We start from the raw sequence: 18610 nt of genomic DNA, 5'->3' as shown, positions 1-18610 counted from the left end.
CCTTGTCGCACCCCACGCAACTGCCGCAACTGGGCCATCGCAGAAGTTGAGCTTGGCTCAACTTTTGCGATGCGATGCGACAAGCGATTTGGGGTACGATTTTGACCTTTTCTACAGCAAAGTTGTACAAAGGTTCAAGAGTTGCCTATAAATTTGTACAAGTTGTATCAAACCGCGCGAATATCATGGTGACGTAGCCAAATCAGCAAGATTTTGTCGCATCACTGACTTCTTCTGTGAATGGTATTTCGCGAGTTCGCATCGCACGCGTCCGTCGCAGATCGCGTCGCATCGCGTGTCGATGCGAACTCGATGCGAACTCGCGAAATACATGTAGATGATTACCATGATTACCGGTATACCCTGGTGCTGTTTATGCATGCAACTAGTGCCTGTGGTATCCTTTTGTCACTGTGCGTCCCAATGGTCGTCCCTGATACGTCCTATACTTTATTTCAAATGTAGCGATCTCAATTGTCAGAATTACGCACAATTGGCTCATAATTGGGTATTCCGTGTATGCCCTCTACTATTAGTTGCATGCTGGATTATAATATGTTGACAAATGGACCCATTCATTACCATAGATTCAGAAAAACATAACTTGCACAGGCAAAATGCGTCTAGATTTTATCCTATGTCCATCATTGACGAGGAGTACCCTACGCAATAAGTACGCATACATTAGATGCGCGGTACATAAAGAAAGAGTATTACGTCATGTATTCTCAGTGCTACCATGTACATGCATCATACTGGATCATGGAGTCTGGAGTAGAGTGTACAGACTCAGTAGACTACTACTAGTACTACTATTGTGTTCATGGTGTTTTGCCAGCACTAAGCTTGCCAAGACTTTGTACTCAGGCCCAGCCCCTCCAAACAACCCAGCTACATCAGTACAATGCATGTACATGTACATGTATGTACATGTACCGGTATTCTTGATTGTGCCAATCATGAAGCGTGAACACAGTTCTATTATACTACAGCTGTAGACAGTGTAGTAGTAGTAGTAGTAGTAGTTACTAGCACAACAACGCCTACGTAGAGTCCGGCTTTACAATGATGTATGATGTATGCCTGTTGGAAGTGTTGACCACATCTGGGGGGGGGGAGGGGGGGAGGGGGGGGGGGTGGCACTACGGCTACACATGGCCGTATGGGACAGATAGGCCAACAGATCATCACAACCATGACCCGGCAGTGCCACGGTGGCTCACATGTTGCCCAAGGAACACCCAATCACCATGCATTATGGACCACACCTCACAACAAAACAAGAGGAGTCAATTATTTACTACACGCACAATATTCCGGCATTGGCACTGATCAACGATACCCCCCCCCCAGAGCATTATCCATCAAAATCATTCTGACCCCTGCCCCCTTCCCCCAGGGGTCCTGGCCCTGTTGACGATGGGGTGGGTAGGTTCCTGAAGGAGCATGTACTAGCCAGGGCCACCACAGCAAGCACAGCACACTGTAACGCAGCTGGTCAGGACTAATAAAGGATTGAACCCAGACTAAGACTGTGTGCAGTATAATTCATTTGTACGAAAATAGAACTTACTCCAATCTAGATGGTGTAGGATTGCTGGAAGCTACAGTGCACAGCCAAAGTTCAGTAGACTCTAGACTCTAGTCGGATGTGCACAGAGAGCAGTACAGTACTGAAGTAGACTCTAGTCGGATGTACACAGAGCAGTACAGTACTGAAGTAGACTCTAGTGTGGCAGGGGCTAGCCGGCGGCATAGCATGGCAATGATCGATGAGCTGCTTGGCATGCTCAGCGGCAACACGCGTGTTAACGCGATCAGAAAGAGCATGCACAGAAGAAACACTGCATATGAGGCAGATATTTCGACTGGTTGCTGCCGCGCCACACAACGAGTACCAGCGGTGTGCGTAGCAGTTACCATTCTTGATGCACCGTACTTCCAATACAGAGTACAAATGCAATGCCGCAGATGGTGATGGCAGCCACTGTCAGTTAGCTGGCCAAGCATCAGCAGAAGCAGCCGCAGCAGCAGCAGCAGAGGTGGCTGCTGCAATATCTAAAGGCGATAAGACTAAGATGTTACATGCACTATGTTGGGCGAAGCCATTGCGAAGGTGAGGCAACTAGATGGCCATCACCAACTATATAGGAGCCGGGACTACAACAGTATCTTTGACATGTTGAGAGCATTGATGGATCCAGTATGAAATTCAGAAACCACTACTATGGGCGCTAGCACAACACATAAACACATCTGCTGCTAATGCAGCTTTTTGAGACACCCACATGTAGCTGGGCTGAAACCATGGCATTGAGGCATAACCATTTCCACAATGCAGAGATACTGTTTGCTTCTAAGACGCCATGTTCTGCGGTTACCTCCGATTATGAATCCAAAGTGAGCTGGAGGAACTGTGGAGATAGCACAACACATACACAAACATAGGCACATACATACAGACGTGTATATGCGAGTGCACACACATGCACACACGCACACACACACATGTACGCCCAATGAAAACTCGGTTTGTGGGAGTGCTTACGGGGGGGGGGGGGGGGGCACTTGCCACCTGTGACTGTATGAGTACATGCACATTGTACTGTTGTAAGCGGAGCCCATGCATGCACTGATCAAAGTCTCTAGAAGCCTAGAAGGCACCAGCCAACTGTGTGAAGGTTTGTGATGATATGGATGCAAGGCTGCAAGCAGAGCTTCATCACACTCATAGCACGCTAGTCATATGTCTGATAACGATGGGCGGTGCAGAATCATTAGTATCCAAGAAAATGTTTGTGACTTGACTACCCAGGTACCCAGGTACCCAGGTACCCAGGTACAGGCAAACACACTACACAGTGCTGTTGGTATGGTGTATTGCGGGATTAGGAGAAACAGACCAGTACAGGTACTTGCGCTGTGCATTGTTGTGTTGTCAAGAAGAACCCTTTATTTCCCATCCAGAGTAGTGTATAAAGAAGCACACAAGAGATGTGTGTGTGTGTGTGTGTGTGTGTGTGTGTGTGTGTGTGTGTGTGTGTGTGTGTGTGTGTGTGTGTGTGTGTGTGTGTGTGTGTGCATGCATAATGAGGGCACGTACGTACGGGATGTGTGCACAGTGCAGACTACTGTACTACTACAACATGCGTCACTGGGTGAAACAGACCAGAACTGCCGGGCGGTGTTGTGCATCACTGGGTGAAACAGACCAGAACTGCCGGGCGGTGTTGTGCATCACTGGGTAAAACAGATCCGAGTGGTACTCACTTCATCCAATCCAAAGCTAGCTTTGCCACTTGCCGTCTTGTGCGCTTCAAAGCGTTCTGTACAGTCACCCAAAAACAGAGTACCAAACCGGTGCTCGCTGGGCATGCCGCAACATGCACTTGCAGTCAACATGCCGCAACATGCACTCATATTTGGAGCAGGCTTTGTCTTGGTCTACAGTGTCCGGCAATTACAACGTCTAGTGCCAGACAGTCAACGAGTGGCGATCAGGCAAGTATAAACCCCACATGAACAGACTACAGTGGCAGCAATGAACAAACCACACTGTTATGCGCCGTTCTCCATGCAGCTAGGGTTCGTCGCAGGAATCGCTGTAACCATGGGACACCCAGTGCCTACAGCTCACCTATAGCCAAGCACAGAAACTAAAAAGAAAACTTCGTAACGATACTGAGTGAACCAGCAAAACTATTGGTCGCCAATCGGCCGTGCTGGTTTTGACCCACAGTTCGATTAAAAGTCCATGACAGCGGATCACCACAGGAAACAAGCTGGACTGGCCCACTGAGCGGCAAGGGGAAAAACCCAATACCGGCTAACAGCTACTGAAACAGAATAAACATGCCACTGTAGAATCACTCCGGGAGACTATCTCCACCGCCGTCATTGTCAGATCACTTACGGTACATTCCCTTCACACGGATGCTGCACAGAACATAGTCGTCGATGAACAGCTTCCCGTCCTTGGAGAAGCGCCTCACCAGGGTACCCAGCGTGATGGTAGATAGCTTAGGCAGACCTGGGGGAGGCAGCAGTCCGAGCAAAAGCAATGTATTTCTCATCATTGCCTTTGCACGGGTAAGTACAGTCGACCTACCCTTGCAACGTGACGTTACTGTGCGATCATCACTACTGAGCGTGGCGCAGGTAAGTGATTGCAAGTGTAGTCTGAATCCCTGAATAAAGCCATGCACCGAGCCATGCACCGAGCCATGCACCGAGCCATGCACCGAGCCATGTTCACTGCACAGATCAGTGGTTATACAATGCAGTAGTGCAACGACCACACAGCCCAAAAGCTAGTACTGGTATTAAACGCACAGCCCAACGTACCCATGGTGTAAAGAGCATCTCCGAGATCCCGCTTCATGATGTAGCCCTTCTGCGTGCGGTCAAACTTCTGGAACGAGGTCTGCACACGAAATAGCACGGCCCATGCAAAGCTCAGAACAGAGGCTATGTTGCAAACAGTAGCTACATGCAAGGTTAGGAATAGCAACAGTTTGAACCGTGTATAGCAGTGAAATGCAAGCGAGCCCATTCAAAAGAAGGATACAAATAAGCAGAAGAAGTGTGTTGGTGTGCTGCACCACCGGTGCATGTCCTGCAGGGGTGGCCCTGGGGTATCATACGGTCCTGCATGGGTGGGACATATCCTGCTTGGGTAGAGCATGTCATATATGGGTGGGGCATGTCCTGCATGGCCGGGTGATGCATGCCCCTCATGGGTGGGGCATGTCCCGCATGGGTGGGACATGCCCTGCATGGGTAGGGCATGTTCTGCTGGTGCATGCCCTGCATGGGTGGTGCATGTCCTGCATGTGGTGACTTTTGGCCTGATTTTGACTAACTAGTAATGCTTACCCTCCACTTCATCAGCAGGTCCAACACATCCTGGAACTCTTCATAGTCCAAGGCACCGGATTTGTTCGCCTAGAGCCGTAGAGGGCCATCGTCTGTCAAGGATAATGTCACCAGGCTAGTAGAAAACAGGCAGCTGTGCCCATCAAACAACATGAAGCTCTGTGACATTAGGTACATGTACTCAGATGCGGGATTTGTTGCTGTACTTCGAAGTCACAGAAATGTTAATAAAAGTGCTCGAGACACGAAGTGGAGTGTACGAGGAAAGAAACCCGGAGCTGCTGCAAATCACTTGTCCCTCTGCTGTCACTTGATGGGAGCAGGGTAGACACAGGCACGTGACAGCTAGAATACGCTGGGGATCAACACTAGCCACTATGATCCTACTTAATTAACCTTCACTGATTCAAATCACACTCACTGACAAACTCACTGACAAACTCACAACTTCATAATCACTCAGGGTAATCTCAGGACCTTGCTCAGCATTGAGGCCCCCCTCCTGCATACGATCGATGCACTCAGACGCCATTTTCCATGGCCTACATCTCCTTATCATGACAATTAACCATCATGTTGAACCAAACCCTGAATGCATGCCGGAGCTGTTGGGGCCAAGGCATGCACTTCAAGTAGTATGGCAGCGTTGAACATAACAGTGTCCAAAGACTGTGTGACTGCAAGGATACATCCGTGATTGCAATGATTGACCTACATGAGCACAAACCCACACACAAGCACACAGGAGAGAGATCGACCAATGTATTCAATCAAGTTTCAATGCTACAGTAAAACCTGGTGTAAGCGACCTCTGTGTTTAGCGACCACCTGCTCTTAATTAACGACCATTTTTCCATGCACTGACAGTTCTACACAGACACTGTGGGACCTGGTTCTAAAGACCACCTGGCTCTAACAACCGCTTTTACTTGCACCGTTGGGTGGTCGCTTAAACCAGGTTTTACTTGCACCGTTGGGTGGTCGCTTAAACCAGGTTTTACTTGCACCGTTGGGTGGTCGCTTAAACCAGGTTTTACTTGCACCGTTGGGTGGTCGCTTAAACCAGGTTTTACTTGCACCGTTGGGTGGTCGCTTATACCAGGTTTTACTTGCACCGTTGGGTGGTCGCTTAAACCAGGTTTTACTTGCACCGTTGGGTGGTCGCTTAAACCAGGTTTTACTTGCACCGTTGGGTGGTCGCTTAAACCAGGTTTTACTTGCACCGTTGGGTGGTCGCTTAAACCAGGTTTTACTTGCACCGTTGGGTGGTCGCTTCAACCAGGTTTTACTTGCACCGTTGGGTGGTCGCTTGAACCAGGTTTTACTTGCACCGTTGGGTGGTCGCTTAAACCAGGTTTTACTTGCACCGTTGGGTGGTCGCTTAAACCAGGTTTTACTTGCACCGTTGGGTGGTCGCTTAAACCAGGTTTTACTTGCACCGTTGGGTGGTCGCTTAAACCAGGTTTTACTTGCACCGTTGGGTGGTCGCTTAAACCAGGTTTTACTTGCACCGTTGGGTGGTCGCTTATACCAGGTTTTACTTGCACCGTTGGGTGGTCGCTTAAACCAGGTTTTACTTGCACCGTTGGGTGGTCGCTTAAACCAGGTTTTACTTGCACCGTTGGGTGGTCGCTTAAACCAGGTTTTACTTGCACCGTTGGGTGGTCGCTTAAACCAGGTTTTACTTGCACCGTTGGGTGGTCGCTTAAACCAGGTTTTACTTGCACCGTTGGGTGGTCGCTTATACCAGGTTTTACTTGCACCGTTGGGTGGTCGCTTAAACCAGGTTTTACTTGCACCGTTGGGTGGTCGCTTAAACCAGGTTTTACTTGCACCGTTGGGTGGTCGCTTAAACCAGGTTTTACTTGCACCGTTGGGTGGTCGCTTAAACCAGGTTTTACTTGCACCGTTGGGTGGTCGCTTCAACCAGGTTTTACTTGCACCGTTGGGTGGTCGCTTGAACCAGGTTTTACTTGCACCGTTGGGTGGTCGCTTAAACCAGGTTTTACTTGCACCGTTGGGTGGTCGCTTAAACCAGGTTTTACTTGCACCGTTGGGTGGTCGCTTAAACCAGGTTTTACTTGCACCGTTGGGTGGTCGCTTAAACCAGGTTTTACTTGCACCGTTGGGTGGTCGCTTAAACCAGGTTTTACTTGCACCGTTGGGTGGTCGCTTAAACCAGGTTTTACTTGCACCGTTGGGTGGTCGCTGAAACCAGGTTTTACTTGCACCGTTGGGTGGTCGCTTAAACCAGGTTTTACTTGCACCGTTGGGTGGTCGCTTAAACCAGGTTTTACTTGCACCGTTGGGTGGTCGCTTAAACCAGGTTTTACTTGCACCGTTGGGTGGTCGCTTAAACCAGGTTTTACTTGCACCGTTGGGTGGTCGCTTAAACCAGGTTTTACTTGCACCGTTGGGTGGTCGCTTAAACCAGGTTTTACTTGCACCGTTGGGTGGTCGCTGAAACCAGGTTTTACTTGCACCGTTGGGTGGTCGCTTAAACCAGGTTTTACTGTATACCTGAAATACAAATACTACAGTACACTGTTGTCGGGCGCCGAGGAACTGCGGGTCAGCCTCGTAGCCTAGCCCCGAGGAACTGCGGGTCAGCCTCGTAGCCTAGCCCCGAGGAACTGCTAGTCAGCCTCGTAGCCTAGCCCCGAGGAACTGCGGGTCAGCCTCGTAGCCTAGCCCCGAGGAACTGCGGGTCAGCCTCGTAGCCTAGCCCCGAGGAACTGCGGGTCAGCCTCGTAGCCTAGCCCCGAGGAACTGCGGGTCAGCCTCGTAGCCTAGCCCCGAGGAACTGCGGGTCAGCCTCGTAGCCTAGCCCCGAGGAACTGCGGGTCAGCCTCGTAGCCTAGCCCCGAGGAACTGCGGGTCAGCCTCGTAGCCTAGCCCCGAGGAACTGCGGGTCAGCCTCGTAGCCTAGCCCCGAGGAACTGCGGGTCAGCCTCGTAGCCTAGCCCGTTGTTATTTTCATGTACAAAGTCAATGCACAGTTGAGTTGCTATAGGAATTCTGTGTTTGGTGAAATTCTAGCCAGTGCGTTCTCCGGCGCTCCATTGTCCGGTGCCTGACAGTACTGTAGTACAAGTACACGACTGTACAGCTTGAGTCACATGATATCCCCGGCATGCTCATGCCAACATAACCATGACATAACACACAGGAGGTATCCCATGGACTCAAAAAGTGCATGTTAACACACTCTTCTCTTCTGTTTACTGGGTCCTGGTAGCAGCACATGTACATGCATGTAATTGTACAATGTAGTAGCTCCCTTCGTAGGTCTTTAGCGAACAGTGAACCTACCGGCAAGTCTCAAGGCTGAATGTTCCACCTCCAAGCTCTGAATGCATGGACAACGCGCAAGCATAAAGAGTTTCAGGGAACAAACCTTCGTCACACGCCACTGTCACCCGTGTCCGGGAATATTCAGTTCAGAGTGCTCACGGGTAACACAGATATGGGAGGGGGCTACCAAAAAAACTGCTAGCAATTAGAATTAGCATTTAGCAAGGCCCTCGAATGCACAATCCTTGTCCACCTGTCTGCTCCACTACTGGCAAGTGCCAGCATCAATGACACCATGGCAGAAAGACATGCACCCATAGAGAAAACTTGAAACACAGAGAAAAAAAAGGTCGCAGGGACTCATGGTGTATGCATTGCCCCAAGATCAACGGCTCTTTCCAATGACACCCAACCTCTACTTGCACCGCTACAAAGCTTACCTTTGCGCAGTGCATGCGTAAGGATGTCCTGAAGTTCCAGACCATCCACTACACCATCCTGTCATGAGAGATACAACACAACACCATACAAAACTGAACGACCGCCCATCGGCAGCAAGTGTTTACTAGAGCTTTGTTATGATCATGGCATTCAGGAGGCACAGAGGGCGACTTCATGACTTCACCACTGGTACTAGTGGTAGGAGACACAAGCACACTGTGTGACAAAGTAGTACGGAGACAGGTTACACTCACAGCTCCAGCCAAGCGCTTGAACATCCCCTTGGTGTTTTCACGCTGTGCCTGGGCAGCAGCGGCTTTCTCCTGTAGTGCACAGTAAAGACAGCCGCCAAACGCAAGAAGAAGTAAAAGTAAAGTTCGCACATCCGCACTACCACTGGCTTAATTGTGTTGCCGGAGAAACACATCCGCACTACCACTGGCTTACAATTGTGTTGCCGGAGAAACACAACCAGCTGCTTAGAGAAGTTTCGCTCGTGCCAGGCCACCACCATGCCTGATTATACCAGGCACATCGCACAAGATAACACAACTTCATGTGTTGGTAATGTGTATGTAATACTACATTGTATTGTTGTTGCTACTTCTGCAGTCGCTTTAAGCGACATCATTGGCATTGTCATCGCTATCACCACTGTTGCTGTTCTGTTTTACTTCACATCCCAAATGGGCGATATCAACCACTGAATTATATAATAAGATAGCAAGGAGGCAGCCTCGGATGGCAGGATGGCTAAACGAATAAAGTGTGGACGTGTACGTGTTTGCCTTGCAAGCTGTTGACTGGTGTAACCCCAGCACAAGTTGCTATGTCTAACATAGCTTCAAGTGTTCGCTATCATCGCTTTAGCGATGGGCGTGTGGAAACGGAAGTGTGTGTGTGTGTGCGTGTGTGTGTGTGTGTGTGTGTGTGTGTGTGTGTGTGTGTGTGTGTGTGTGTGTGTGCGTGCATGCATGTGTGTGTGTGTGTGCGCGTGTGCGCGAGCCCAGGTTTAACACACTACGGAACTGGACTCCGCCAGCACTGCAGAGAACATGTCAGGACACGTAGCACCCAGCCATACCTCTTCTTGGTCCGGATCAGTAGGCATCTCCCTACGCACAGAAACACAAGAATAGAAACAACACTGGTAAGACACTGAGTCTGTACTCGCACAGATCACACACAGCTCGGAGATGTACCTGATTGTGCCAATGACATCCCTGTGGAATGCTATCACTGCCTGCAAAACCATGCACTAACCAAGACTACTGGCAGCAGAGGTGTAGCAAGAATGAGTCACGTGTGTGTGTGTGTATGTGTGTGTGTGTGTGTGTGTGTGTGTGTGTGTATGTGTGTGTGTGTGTGTGTGTGTGTGTGTGTGTGTGTGTGTGTGTGTGTGTGTGTGTGCGTGTGTGTGTGTGTGTGTGATCCCCGGTAGCCTAATCGGTAGGGCACTCTCCCGGAACGACATGGGTGTTGGGTTTGAATCCCGGCTCATGGATCCTTCTTTTGCAACAGAGGTAAGGGCACCTTTCACGTCTGGTAGTGCTGCTTGGACTTGGACTTCGCTGCTCAAGAACAGCATTATGAGTAGACTAGTGGAGCTACGGCACGTTCATTGGAAGTAGACGGTGATATTGGCATGGCTGGGTAGAACACCAGCAAGCCACCGCTGGCACACTGGGAGCTTTGCTTAAGTACATGTAAGTAGTAATAAGTCAAGCAATAGCAGACCAGAGCATAGCAATGTATAACCGGATTTAAAGTCGAACACTAGCCACATGGCGTATGCAATAGTCACATGGCGTATGCAATAGTCACATGGCGTATGCAATAGTCACATGGCGTATGCAATAGTCACATGGCGTATGCAATAGTCACATGGCGTATGCAATAGCCACATGGCGTATGCAATAGTCAAATGGCGTATGCAATAGTCAAATGGCGTATGCACGTCATAATCCCGACTCGGAGCACTACATACTTTGTTGGTTTCTCGGTGTACATGCGCAGGAGGAACTCTCCCTCCTCTTTGGCATTGAACGTGCACGGCACCACACAGTAGCGACCCTCCTCCAACTCCAGGCGCGCGTGCACCTCGCGTGCATTGGTGAACACGCCAGACGTTGCAAGGCTGCGGTGGTAGTCAAAATAGTCCTTGTCAAGTTTCTTTGCATCCGTGTCATCCAGCTACAATCAAGCAGTAACATTACACGCACAGAGGAAAGAGAAAGTAGCGATGATGAGCAATGAACATTCCATACCCATCCTGGCAAGGCATTCTACATGCAGTAAGCTTCATTTGGCTTATTGCTACAGACATGACTAAGTACACATGCTTACAGCTCCACACAGCCTGACACAGGACACCAATCTGAATGCTACTTATAGCATAGCTAGGATGGCACAATAGAGAGGCTTCACATCATTGCCATGACAACGGCTAGATCGGTGTAGAAATTGATTAGGGCCGGTGTGGAAAGTTGAACCAACATGGCCAAGATCATGTGACCCCCAGAGACCGCGGCAGGGGTTGAGTTGGAACCAACATGGATGTCCTGCATGGTATTGTGATAGATGTGCAACAGCTCCGAGGTTCAGCTCCCAAGACATGCGGGTCAGTGATACAGGTAGAGTAGGGGTGGTTGGGTGACCATGGCCATCAATTGATCACCTCAACTTGAAGAAGGTGGCTTCAGCCCTGTAAGAATGTCCATTGCCAACTATGCAGTAAGTCTGTGTCATAAAACGTGACATGTTTCATGTGCCAATGGTACCAGATTGGGTCGCTACCAAGGATCGGAGTGGATGTACATGTAAGATTACCCAACGTGATCCCATATCACATACTTTGTACAGTGAGAAGCCAATGCAGAGGTCTTCCACGCCGAGATGTTTCTTCTCTCGGCGGTTCTTCTGCATCAGTGCAACCAGGACGGAGCACTTGTCATCGTCGTTGGGATCATCCGGATCATCCGGGTCGTCCACCTCAAAGAAGAACTGCGGATTGTCACAGAATGAGTCGTTGTTCCTGCAGCCACCGCACGATTTCCCCTTCCATGCACCGCTCGCAGCGGACTCGCGGTACGACAGCTCTGAAAGGAGAACACAGCAGGCCACGACTCATGGTGACATCACCTTTCCCTGGATAACAAGCAGGAGCAACTGTATGATCAAACGTTCACAGCCGACAACTCAATCCGTGTACTAGTAGCATATCAGCACCACAAAACCATAGCAGCTATGTCACGTGGATCTTAACTGGAAAGTATTTTGAAGAACACGGTACCTGAACATTCGACTCGTCATGTATATAAATGATCACTTGAATTCCACGGGCTTTGCACGGAAGAAATCTGCACAGCACAGCATAAGTAGGTTAAAATGTGATGTGCACATACTTTGTCCACCATCATCCTCCAGACTTTCCAGGCTCAAGTTGCAGATCTCAAGGTCGGTGAAGTGCTTCGAGAAGTCGTCAAAGCTCATCCTAGTCGGCAAGACCAACAATACGAGGCAAAGAGCACAACACATTATCACAACACATTATCATCATTCCCATCATTTATTATTATGGCAGTACAGATATGCTGCAGAGCCGGGGGATGAGGGACAATATCAGTTTAAAACTCATGTAATTCACTCACTACCGTGTGTAGTTTCTTACCTGTGCTGTGCTGTGCTGTACAGTCTAGTGAGTGCGGATGAATGCAACATTCACGCCACAGCAGTGATAAGTGCAACATCCATGGCACAGCAGTTCACTGCGGATACGTGCAACGGTTACTGCCACTCCAGTTCATTCACCACCTTAGCTATGCACAATAGATACGGTAATATTGAAGAAATAGATGGACATTCTCACCAGGATTCTCCATCATCTTCAAACTCGAGACCAATCTCCTTCCTGTCAGATTCTGGTATCATTTTCCATTCCGATGAACTGCACAACGAAGAACAAGGCAAATGCACGCATGTCTCGCCATACAGCTCCCGAGTGCAGACTACTAGTATGCGTGCTGGGACCCATCCGATTGAACAGGGAATGTCAGGTGCAGTCACCGACTGGTCAACTATCTATTGTGTGACGGTGGCTGCTTCCTGTTCTCACTCCGAAGTAGATAGCTGACTCAGACAGTAGGCTCGTGTACGTTTTCATCTTGTCAGAGGACATGGAGGATAGAATATGCATCTTGCCATAGGCCAAAAAAAAAACGCTGCTATTCTGACAAGCATCTGAAAAACCAAAAGATTACTTCACCGGTCACGGTAGTGGGCACCATGCCATGCTAATCCCTTAGACTAGACAGGGAGGTCGGTATATCCTACATACTACTGGCAAGTTGCATCCCCATGTCCCCCCCCCCCCCCGCGTGACAGCATAGATAATAGCACTCCAGTGATGCCTCACCTGTCGCTCCACGCTCCACTCCACTCGCGCTCGTTGCCCCATGGGTTTCGGACGCGCACCAGCTCAACCTCGGCGTTGCCCAGTCCTTTCACTTTGATCTTGCGCACGTCGGTCAGTGAGTAGGCATGACCTTGGATGAGCCCGTTGTCCATCTTTGCCTCCATCTGGGCTTTGGTTGTAGCCTGGAGATCAATGATATGGATTTCCATAGAAAAAATATCAAATTGAATGCCGGTGACCATTGAGTAAGTGCCAAGGGCGTGTGGAACCATGATTAGTACGTAGCTCATGGACTTGACCCGCTATGCAGTATCTGCACAGCAAAAACAATATGAAGCTATTAGGGTAGTTCTAGATGCGGCAGAACAGTCACTCATTGAAACAAAATGGTATTTCCGGGGAACATGTCGTTTACTTGCATGCATGGTGACTGTTCCCAAAAAGATGTACTGCACTGGTGTAGTGCTGCCCGCACCTGCATTCATGACTATGATCAGCCATGCCATGCACACCGTAGTACAGCCGTATACAAGCCAGCGGCCCTTTTGCAAGCTGTACTGCGCTACAGTAACTTACAGCAATGGAACAACTCATCATAGAGCTACGCTTGCACGCCTTCATCATGATCTTGAAGAGGTCCTTGGGAGCTTCGCTGAGCTTGTAAGCCTCGGTCACACCGCCAGTAAAGTCCACCATGGCCTCGGCTGCTTTGCCGCCCTTCAGTGCTTCGTACGAACCATGCAACCTGACCGTGGAATCGAGTGAATGTGATATAAACAGACCACATGCAACAGTCAGTGACACGCTTTGCCATTAGTCACTTGTGATTGATATTCACATGCAAGCCTCTCACATCTAAAACTCGCTGATAATGGAGAACATTAGATGTACAGTTTCCATGGCGCTGCCAGTTAAAAGCGAAAACTGCCACACACATGTCACAAGTTTGACTTACTTAGCATACGCCTTCTCGAAGAGGGCGCTCCAGAACTCATTGACCTCCTCCGAATGCATGAACACAAGCTTGCCATTGTAGGTCGGCAGCCGATCATCAATGACAACCTCCTGGAAGCGACCAAACCGCCAGAAGTAGAAGTGGAACAGGCCGGCGTACTTCTCGCTATCAGAGAAGCCCTGGTCCTCGGGAACCACGCGGTGCAGGAGCCTTGGGTAGAGTGCCAGTGATGAGATGGATGCCACAAGCCAGCAGTCGCCCAGCATGCCCTGTGACACGTCAAACCGACTGCCGCCGTCCACGAACAGGCTAGGCGTCTTGTTCAGCGGCTTGCAGATCTCCTACAAAGACCGGCAAACAGTGCATAGTGGTAACCATGGTTAATACAGTAGAATAATGTCTGGGATAGCTGTTACTAGTATGTACACAACTGGCTCCTAAGGGAGTCACCAGACACAGAGAGTACCAAAGTCAGGACAGTGGCCGTTCAGTGTTCTACGCCTACACATTACAGTCTTGATGTGTACAATTGGACATGAGGTGTGCATGTGTGGTTGGTCTACAACCTGGCAGCAGTATGCTGGAGACCAATATCACTATATGCACTGCCGAAAGCAGCATTCTTAGCGCGTGGGCAATGCGTTGTTAGTTTCCGCCTTCCGACACAGCGCTGTACCTTTCAAGTTAGCGTTGGGCAACGGCTGTGCACTGCGCTACTGACCTACAGTCTACACTGAGACTGAGCCCATGACTGGATGCTGCAACAGTAGACGGCCTTGTGACATGAACTGCTGAAGAACTCACGAACGTTACTTGCATTTCACGGTAATGCTTACAGCCACAGGCTCCAGTTTCCTCATCATCTTTCCTTTCAAGTAAGTAGTTTCAGGATGGAAAGCAGCAGCAGCAGGATCAGTTTAGACCATAGTAGATCCACTACCGTAAAGTACCGTTGATCCCCCCCCCCCCCCACGTCGCTTCCCAGCCGGGTTTCGGTGGGAGGGGGGAATTAGATCAAGGCTGTCAAGTGCAGTGCGATGTACAACAAAGTGGAAGATCAGACTCAATGTGCTGGATTGTGCACATTTTCAACCTGCACTGGCACGTCTTGTGCACAGTAGTGCATGCGTCGGTTCAACATCGTATTTCGTTGTACTGTAAGACATGTATATATAACGAGGAAGTAAATCTAACGTTTTAACGGATGACATTTCTTCGTTATAATAAGATCCATTTAGGCCGTATGGCTTCATATATGTTGTGTTTGGATACTGGCGGAATACTGCAGGATCGTTAACATATCTTCTCGTTAACCTATGAATTTTGGTCCTTTTTGGACAATCGCTAAATAATAATTTGCGACTCGTTATAATAACATGTCTCACAGTATACGCCGAAGTCGCTTCACAGGCAGAACATCGACTGGGGGCGGAGAGGGGGCGGATCAACTGTACTTTACGGTACAAGTACATGTAGGTACAGGTCTACTCTCCATATAACATAATCTCTGGGACCACGCACAAATTATGTTATATCGAGAGTTATGTTATGCAGAAAACCAAGATGTACCTCAAAATGAAGGGTATTACAAGGCGGGTTTAACCGTGCAAACATATACACACTGTACCACCATCGACATCAGATACCATCAATGCCGCAGAATATATGCACAATAGGACTAAACTGGCTAGCTACGGCTACAGCTTGATCGTACCGCGCACGTGAATCTACGTTGTATCGAGAGTGCGCACGTCGGGGACTGCGCCACAGGGTGCGTTATGCCGAGGTTTATGTAATAAGTCGTTATGTAAGACTAAACTGCCTAGCTACAGCTAGCTACCGCTTGATCGTACCGTGCACGTGAATTTATGTTGTATCGAGAGTGCGCACGTCGGGGACCGCGCCGTAGCATGTGTTATGTCGAGGTTTATGTTATGTATAGAATCAGACATGGATGTCAGGGCAGTATCGTTGATTCAGGCCCGCTCGAGGGCCGGAATCAACGATACCTGCCCTGACATCCATGTCTGATTGTGTTTCACACTGCCACCCACGCACGACAGCACAAGCGAAAGCCAGAACGCTCTCCTCAGCAGAACGTGCACGTGCAAGTGCACCTACAACGCACCCGCAGCATGCTAGCAGCGCAAACAAAGCCACTGTACTGCACTAATCTGCATAAATCGAACTTGAAATACATCAACTAGAAACACCGAGTGCCTGCCTGCCCAAGTTCTCAAGTCCTTTATGGCACTCGTTGCACAACAATGGCAGAAACTCACAAGCTGAAGTTCCACCTCCGTGCGCTCCGGCTGAAGTTTCGTTCTGAAGTTTCGTTCTTTAAAAGTTTCATGTCAAGCAAGGTGAAGTTTCAACTCAAGCAAGGTGAAGTTTCATCTCAAGCAAGGTGAAGTTTCAGGTCGGTACGCTCTCGGGCTTTGTTGATTCAGGCCCTCGAGCGGCCCGCGGCCTTCAGCCTTGGGCCGCTCTCGGGCCTGAATCAACAAAGCCCTCGAGCGTACCGACCTGAACTTGTGACTCACAAGCTGAATCCTCCACGTCCCCGACCACCACCCCTAGAGGTTTCTTCCTTTTATACCTTCATGCCGGCGTGTTCAGTTTCACCTCCACACGCTCTCGGGACGTGCTGATTGGTCAAGGGCCTGAATGCCACCGCATGTATCAGACATGGACCGGATGTCAGGCTTTTTCTTTCTCTCTTGAGTTGTTCCACCTTGATCAGGTAAGTCTCTCCATGTGCGAGTATACCCATCACGTGATCATTCATGTTCTCCTACGGTGCCATTCAAGCCCTAGGGCCTGAATGGCAGGGCATGATCAGAGGTTCATGCCCTGCCTGTGAGCGCTCTGATTGGCTCAAACCGTGGCAACGATCACGTGGCAAGTGTGAAGTAGGATTATGTTGTGTAGAACAAAATTTGTATGGGAGTGATGCTGTTTCGGCGCGGGATTTGATTTTTTTACTTACTAGCGAGGTTTATGTACAAGTGAGAGTTGTTATATCGAGAGCACACCTGTAACTGGCTGACAGTGCACACAAGTAGATCTAAATAATTCCAGTATTCAAGAGTAAATGATTGTAGTAAGTAGATACATGTACGTTCACTGTACTACTACTACAATCACTGAGTGAACTGGGCCTAGAACTGTAGAAGGCTAGATTGAGCAAGGGCAGTGAGTAAAATGAGTGATCGTGCTATTATGTTATTTTGTGAACATGCCATCATTGCAATCGACCAGAAGCCGACCTGTAAAGCCACCCAGTGCCACGCTGGCAGAGCAGAGAGCCAGGGCGTGCCCTTGGAAAACAAAACATGCTCCAGCTTCCTCTGCTCGGCCCGCTTCTTCTGCTAATATATCACTGGCAACTTGCCAGGTCTTTTTGTAAATTCTGTGCACTGAATGAAAACGAAAACAATCCTGGGAGGGCCCCCGATCGAGTCTCCGGCATATTTCCATACATAATCATTAGTACTCGGTGGGCGTTCAGAAAGCCAACAGTGCAGTGGCAACAAGCGCGCAGTAGCCACTTACGTGTGGTCTTTTCCAGACAAAATTAGCAGGAGGCTTCTGGCTGAAGAAAAGCGACTTGTCGGTTGCAGGGAAGTCGGGATCCTCGAACAGCTTGCCCTTGATCAAACATTGCGAGCGCAGGCGCTCAAACTTCCTCGGTTCGGACGGCGGAAGGGGCTCGAAGTCTCCCATTATAGCGGACTTTCGCGACCTTACTACGGCAGTTCAATGAAAGGTAGGTCACAAGGAGTATCCTGTTTGGCAGTGCATGTAAACAAGATCTAGTAGTAAAGATTCTTTCGACTCGCTTACTCGCCCGATGGCAGAAGAGATCCCTTGAGACCGTCAATCACATCGGTCGCTCGCTAGCACGCACCCTTCATCGATGCATCGGCAGAAACGCGAGAAGTGCTTCAGTTGTATGTGCATGACATGTGCTGATGTATGCGCCCTGTGCAGAATGAGATAACGGATAGATAGATGCAGGGACACACCCGTCACTCAGCTGCCAGTTTTAGAACATGCATGCAGTGGTGCTGTGTGGATGGTATGACATACAAAGGCCACATCAGTAGACCTACGAGTAGATCTACGAGTAGTACTAGTACTAGTAGTAGGCAGCGAACTGAGACTTACAAAAAAATGTAGTGAGCGAAGGGGAAAAGCTACCTAGCAATAGTCTATAGTATACTAGGAGTAGGTCAGTAGGTGCTGGGAACACTGTACTCTGTAGTCTGTGTAGATCTACCTCACCTGATCTACTCGCGGTAGAAAAGGGTTCTTCAGTTCTCTGCCAATGGGCAAGGCCCTTCCTGCAGCACAGACACTGAGACAGTCTCTCAATCTACTACATGACTGTACTGATGTAGTAAGACGGTACGAGTACTAGTACTAGATCTACCAGTATGGCAAGACAAGTGCTGCATTCACGTGCCACAGTAAATCATGGTAGATAGCATACACCTTGATGAGGCTCGAGGCTTGATGCATGGCGAAAATATAACACCACATTATTTCTGACGTGACCATGGTGACGCGAAAGTTCAGCTCACGTTATTTGGCTCGTGTGTTGAAAACAATGCGATTAGAGAGGTTAA

The 18610-nt window shown here is 49.2% G+C and overlaps 1 protein-coding gene across 1 annotated transcript; it reads right to left on the bottom strand.

Annotated features, from left to right (window-relative positions):
* Positions 1–1498: 1498 nt before the first annotated feature.
* On the bottom strand, positions 1499–17917 carry LOC135805179 (calpain-B-like). Its single transcript, XM_065319181.1, has 18 exons — positions 17535–17917; positions 13980–14320; positions 13601–13769; positions 13025–13206; positions 12479–12556; positions 12015–12103; positions 11464–11708; positions 10598–10803; positions 9695–9725; positions 8865–8933; positions 8610–8667; positions 8188–8224; positions 5565–5586; positions 4876–4944; positions 4345–4423; positions 3914–4030; positions 3271–3326; positions 1499–2414 (listed from the first exon to the last, which is right to left on the bottom strand). The coding sequence occupies exons 1-18, from the start codon at positions 17703–17705 to the stop codon at positions 2388–2390; spliced, it is 2046 nt and encodes a 681-aa protein (XP_065175253.1). The 5' UTR covers positions 17706–17917; the 3' UTR covers positions 1499–2387.
* Between the last annotated feature and the right edge of the window lie 693 nt (positions 17918–18610).

The sequence above is a fragment of the Sycon ciliatum genome, chromosome 1 (assembly GCF_964019385.1).
Source record: "Sycon ciliatum chromosome 1, ocSycCili1.1, whole genome shotgun sequence".
NCBI lineage: Eukaryota > Metazoa > Porifera > Calcarea > Leucosolenida > Sycettidae > Sycon > Sycon ciliatum.
This window is presented reverse-complemented; position numbering and strand designations above follow the sequence as displayed.

Excerpts from the sequence above, each read along its gene's own strand:
- LOC135805179 (XM_065319181.1), bottom strand. The coding sequence starts at position 17,705 with ATGGGAGACTTCGAGCCCCTTCCGCCGTCCGAACCGAGGAAGTTTGAG. Across the intron at positions 5,587-8,187 it reads TTCAGCCTTGAGACTTGCCG|GTCAATCATTGCAATCACGG; the intron begins GTAGGTTCACTG and ends GTGCTCATGTAG. Across the intron at positions 4,424-4,875 it reads ACCTGCTGATGAAGTGGAGG|ACCTCGTTCCAGAAGTTTGA; the intron begins GTAAGCATTACT and ends TTTCGTGTGCAG.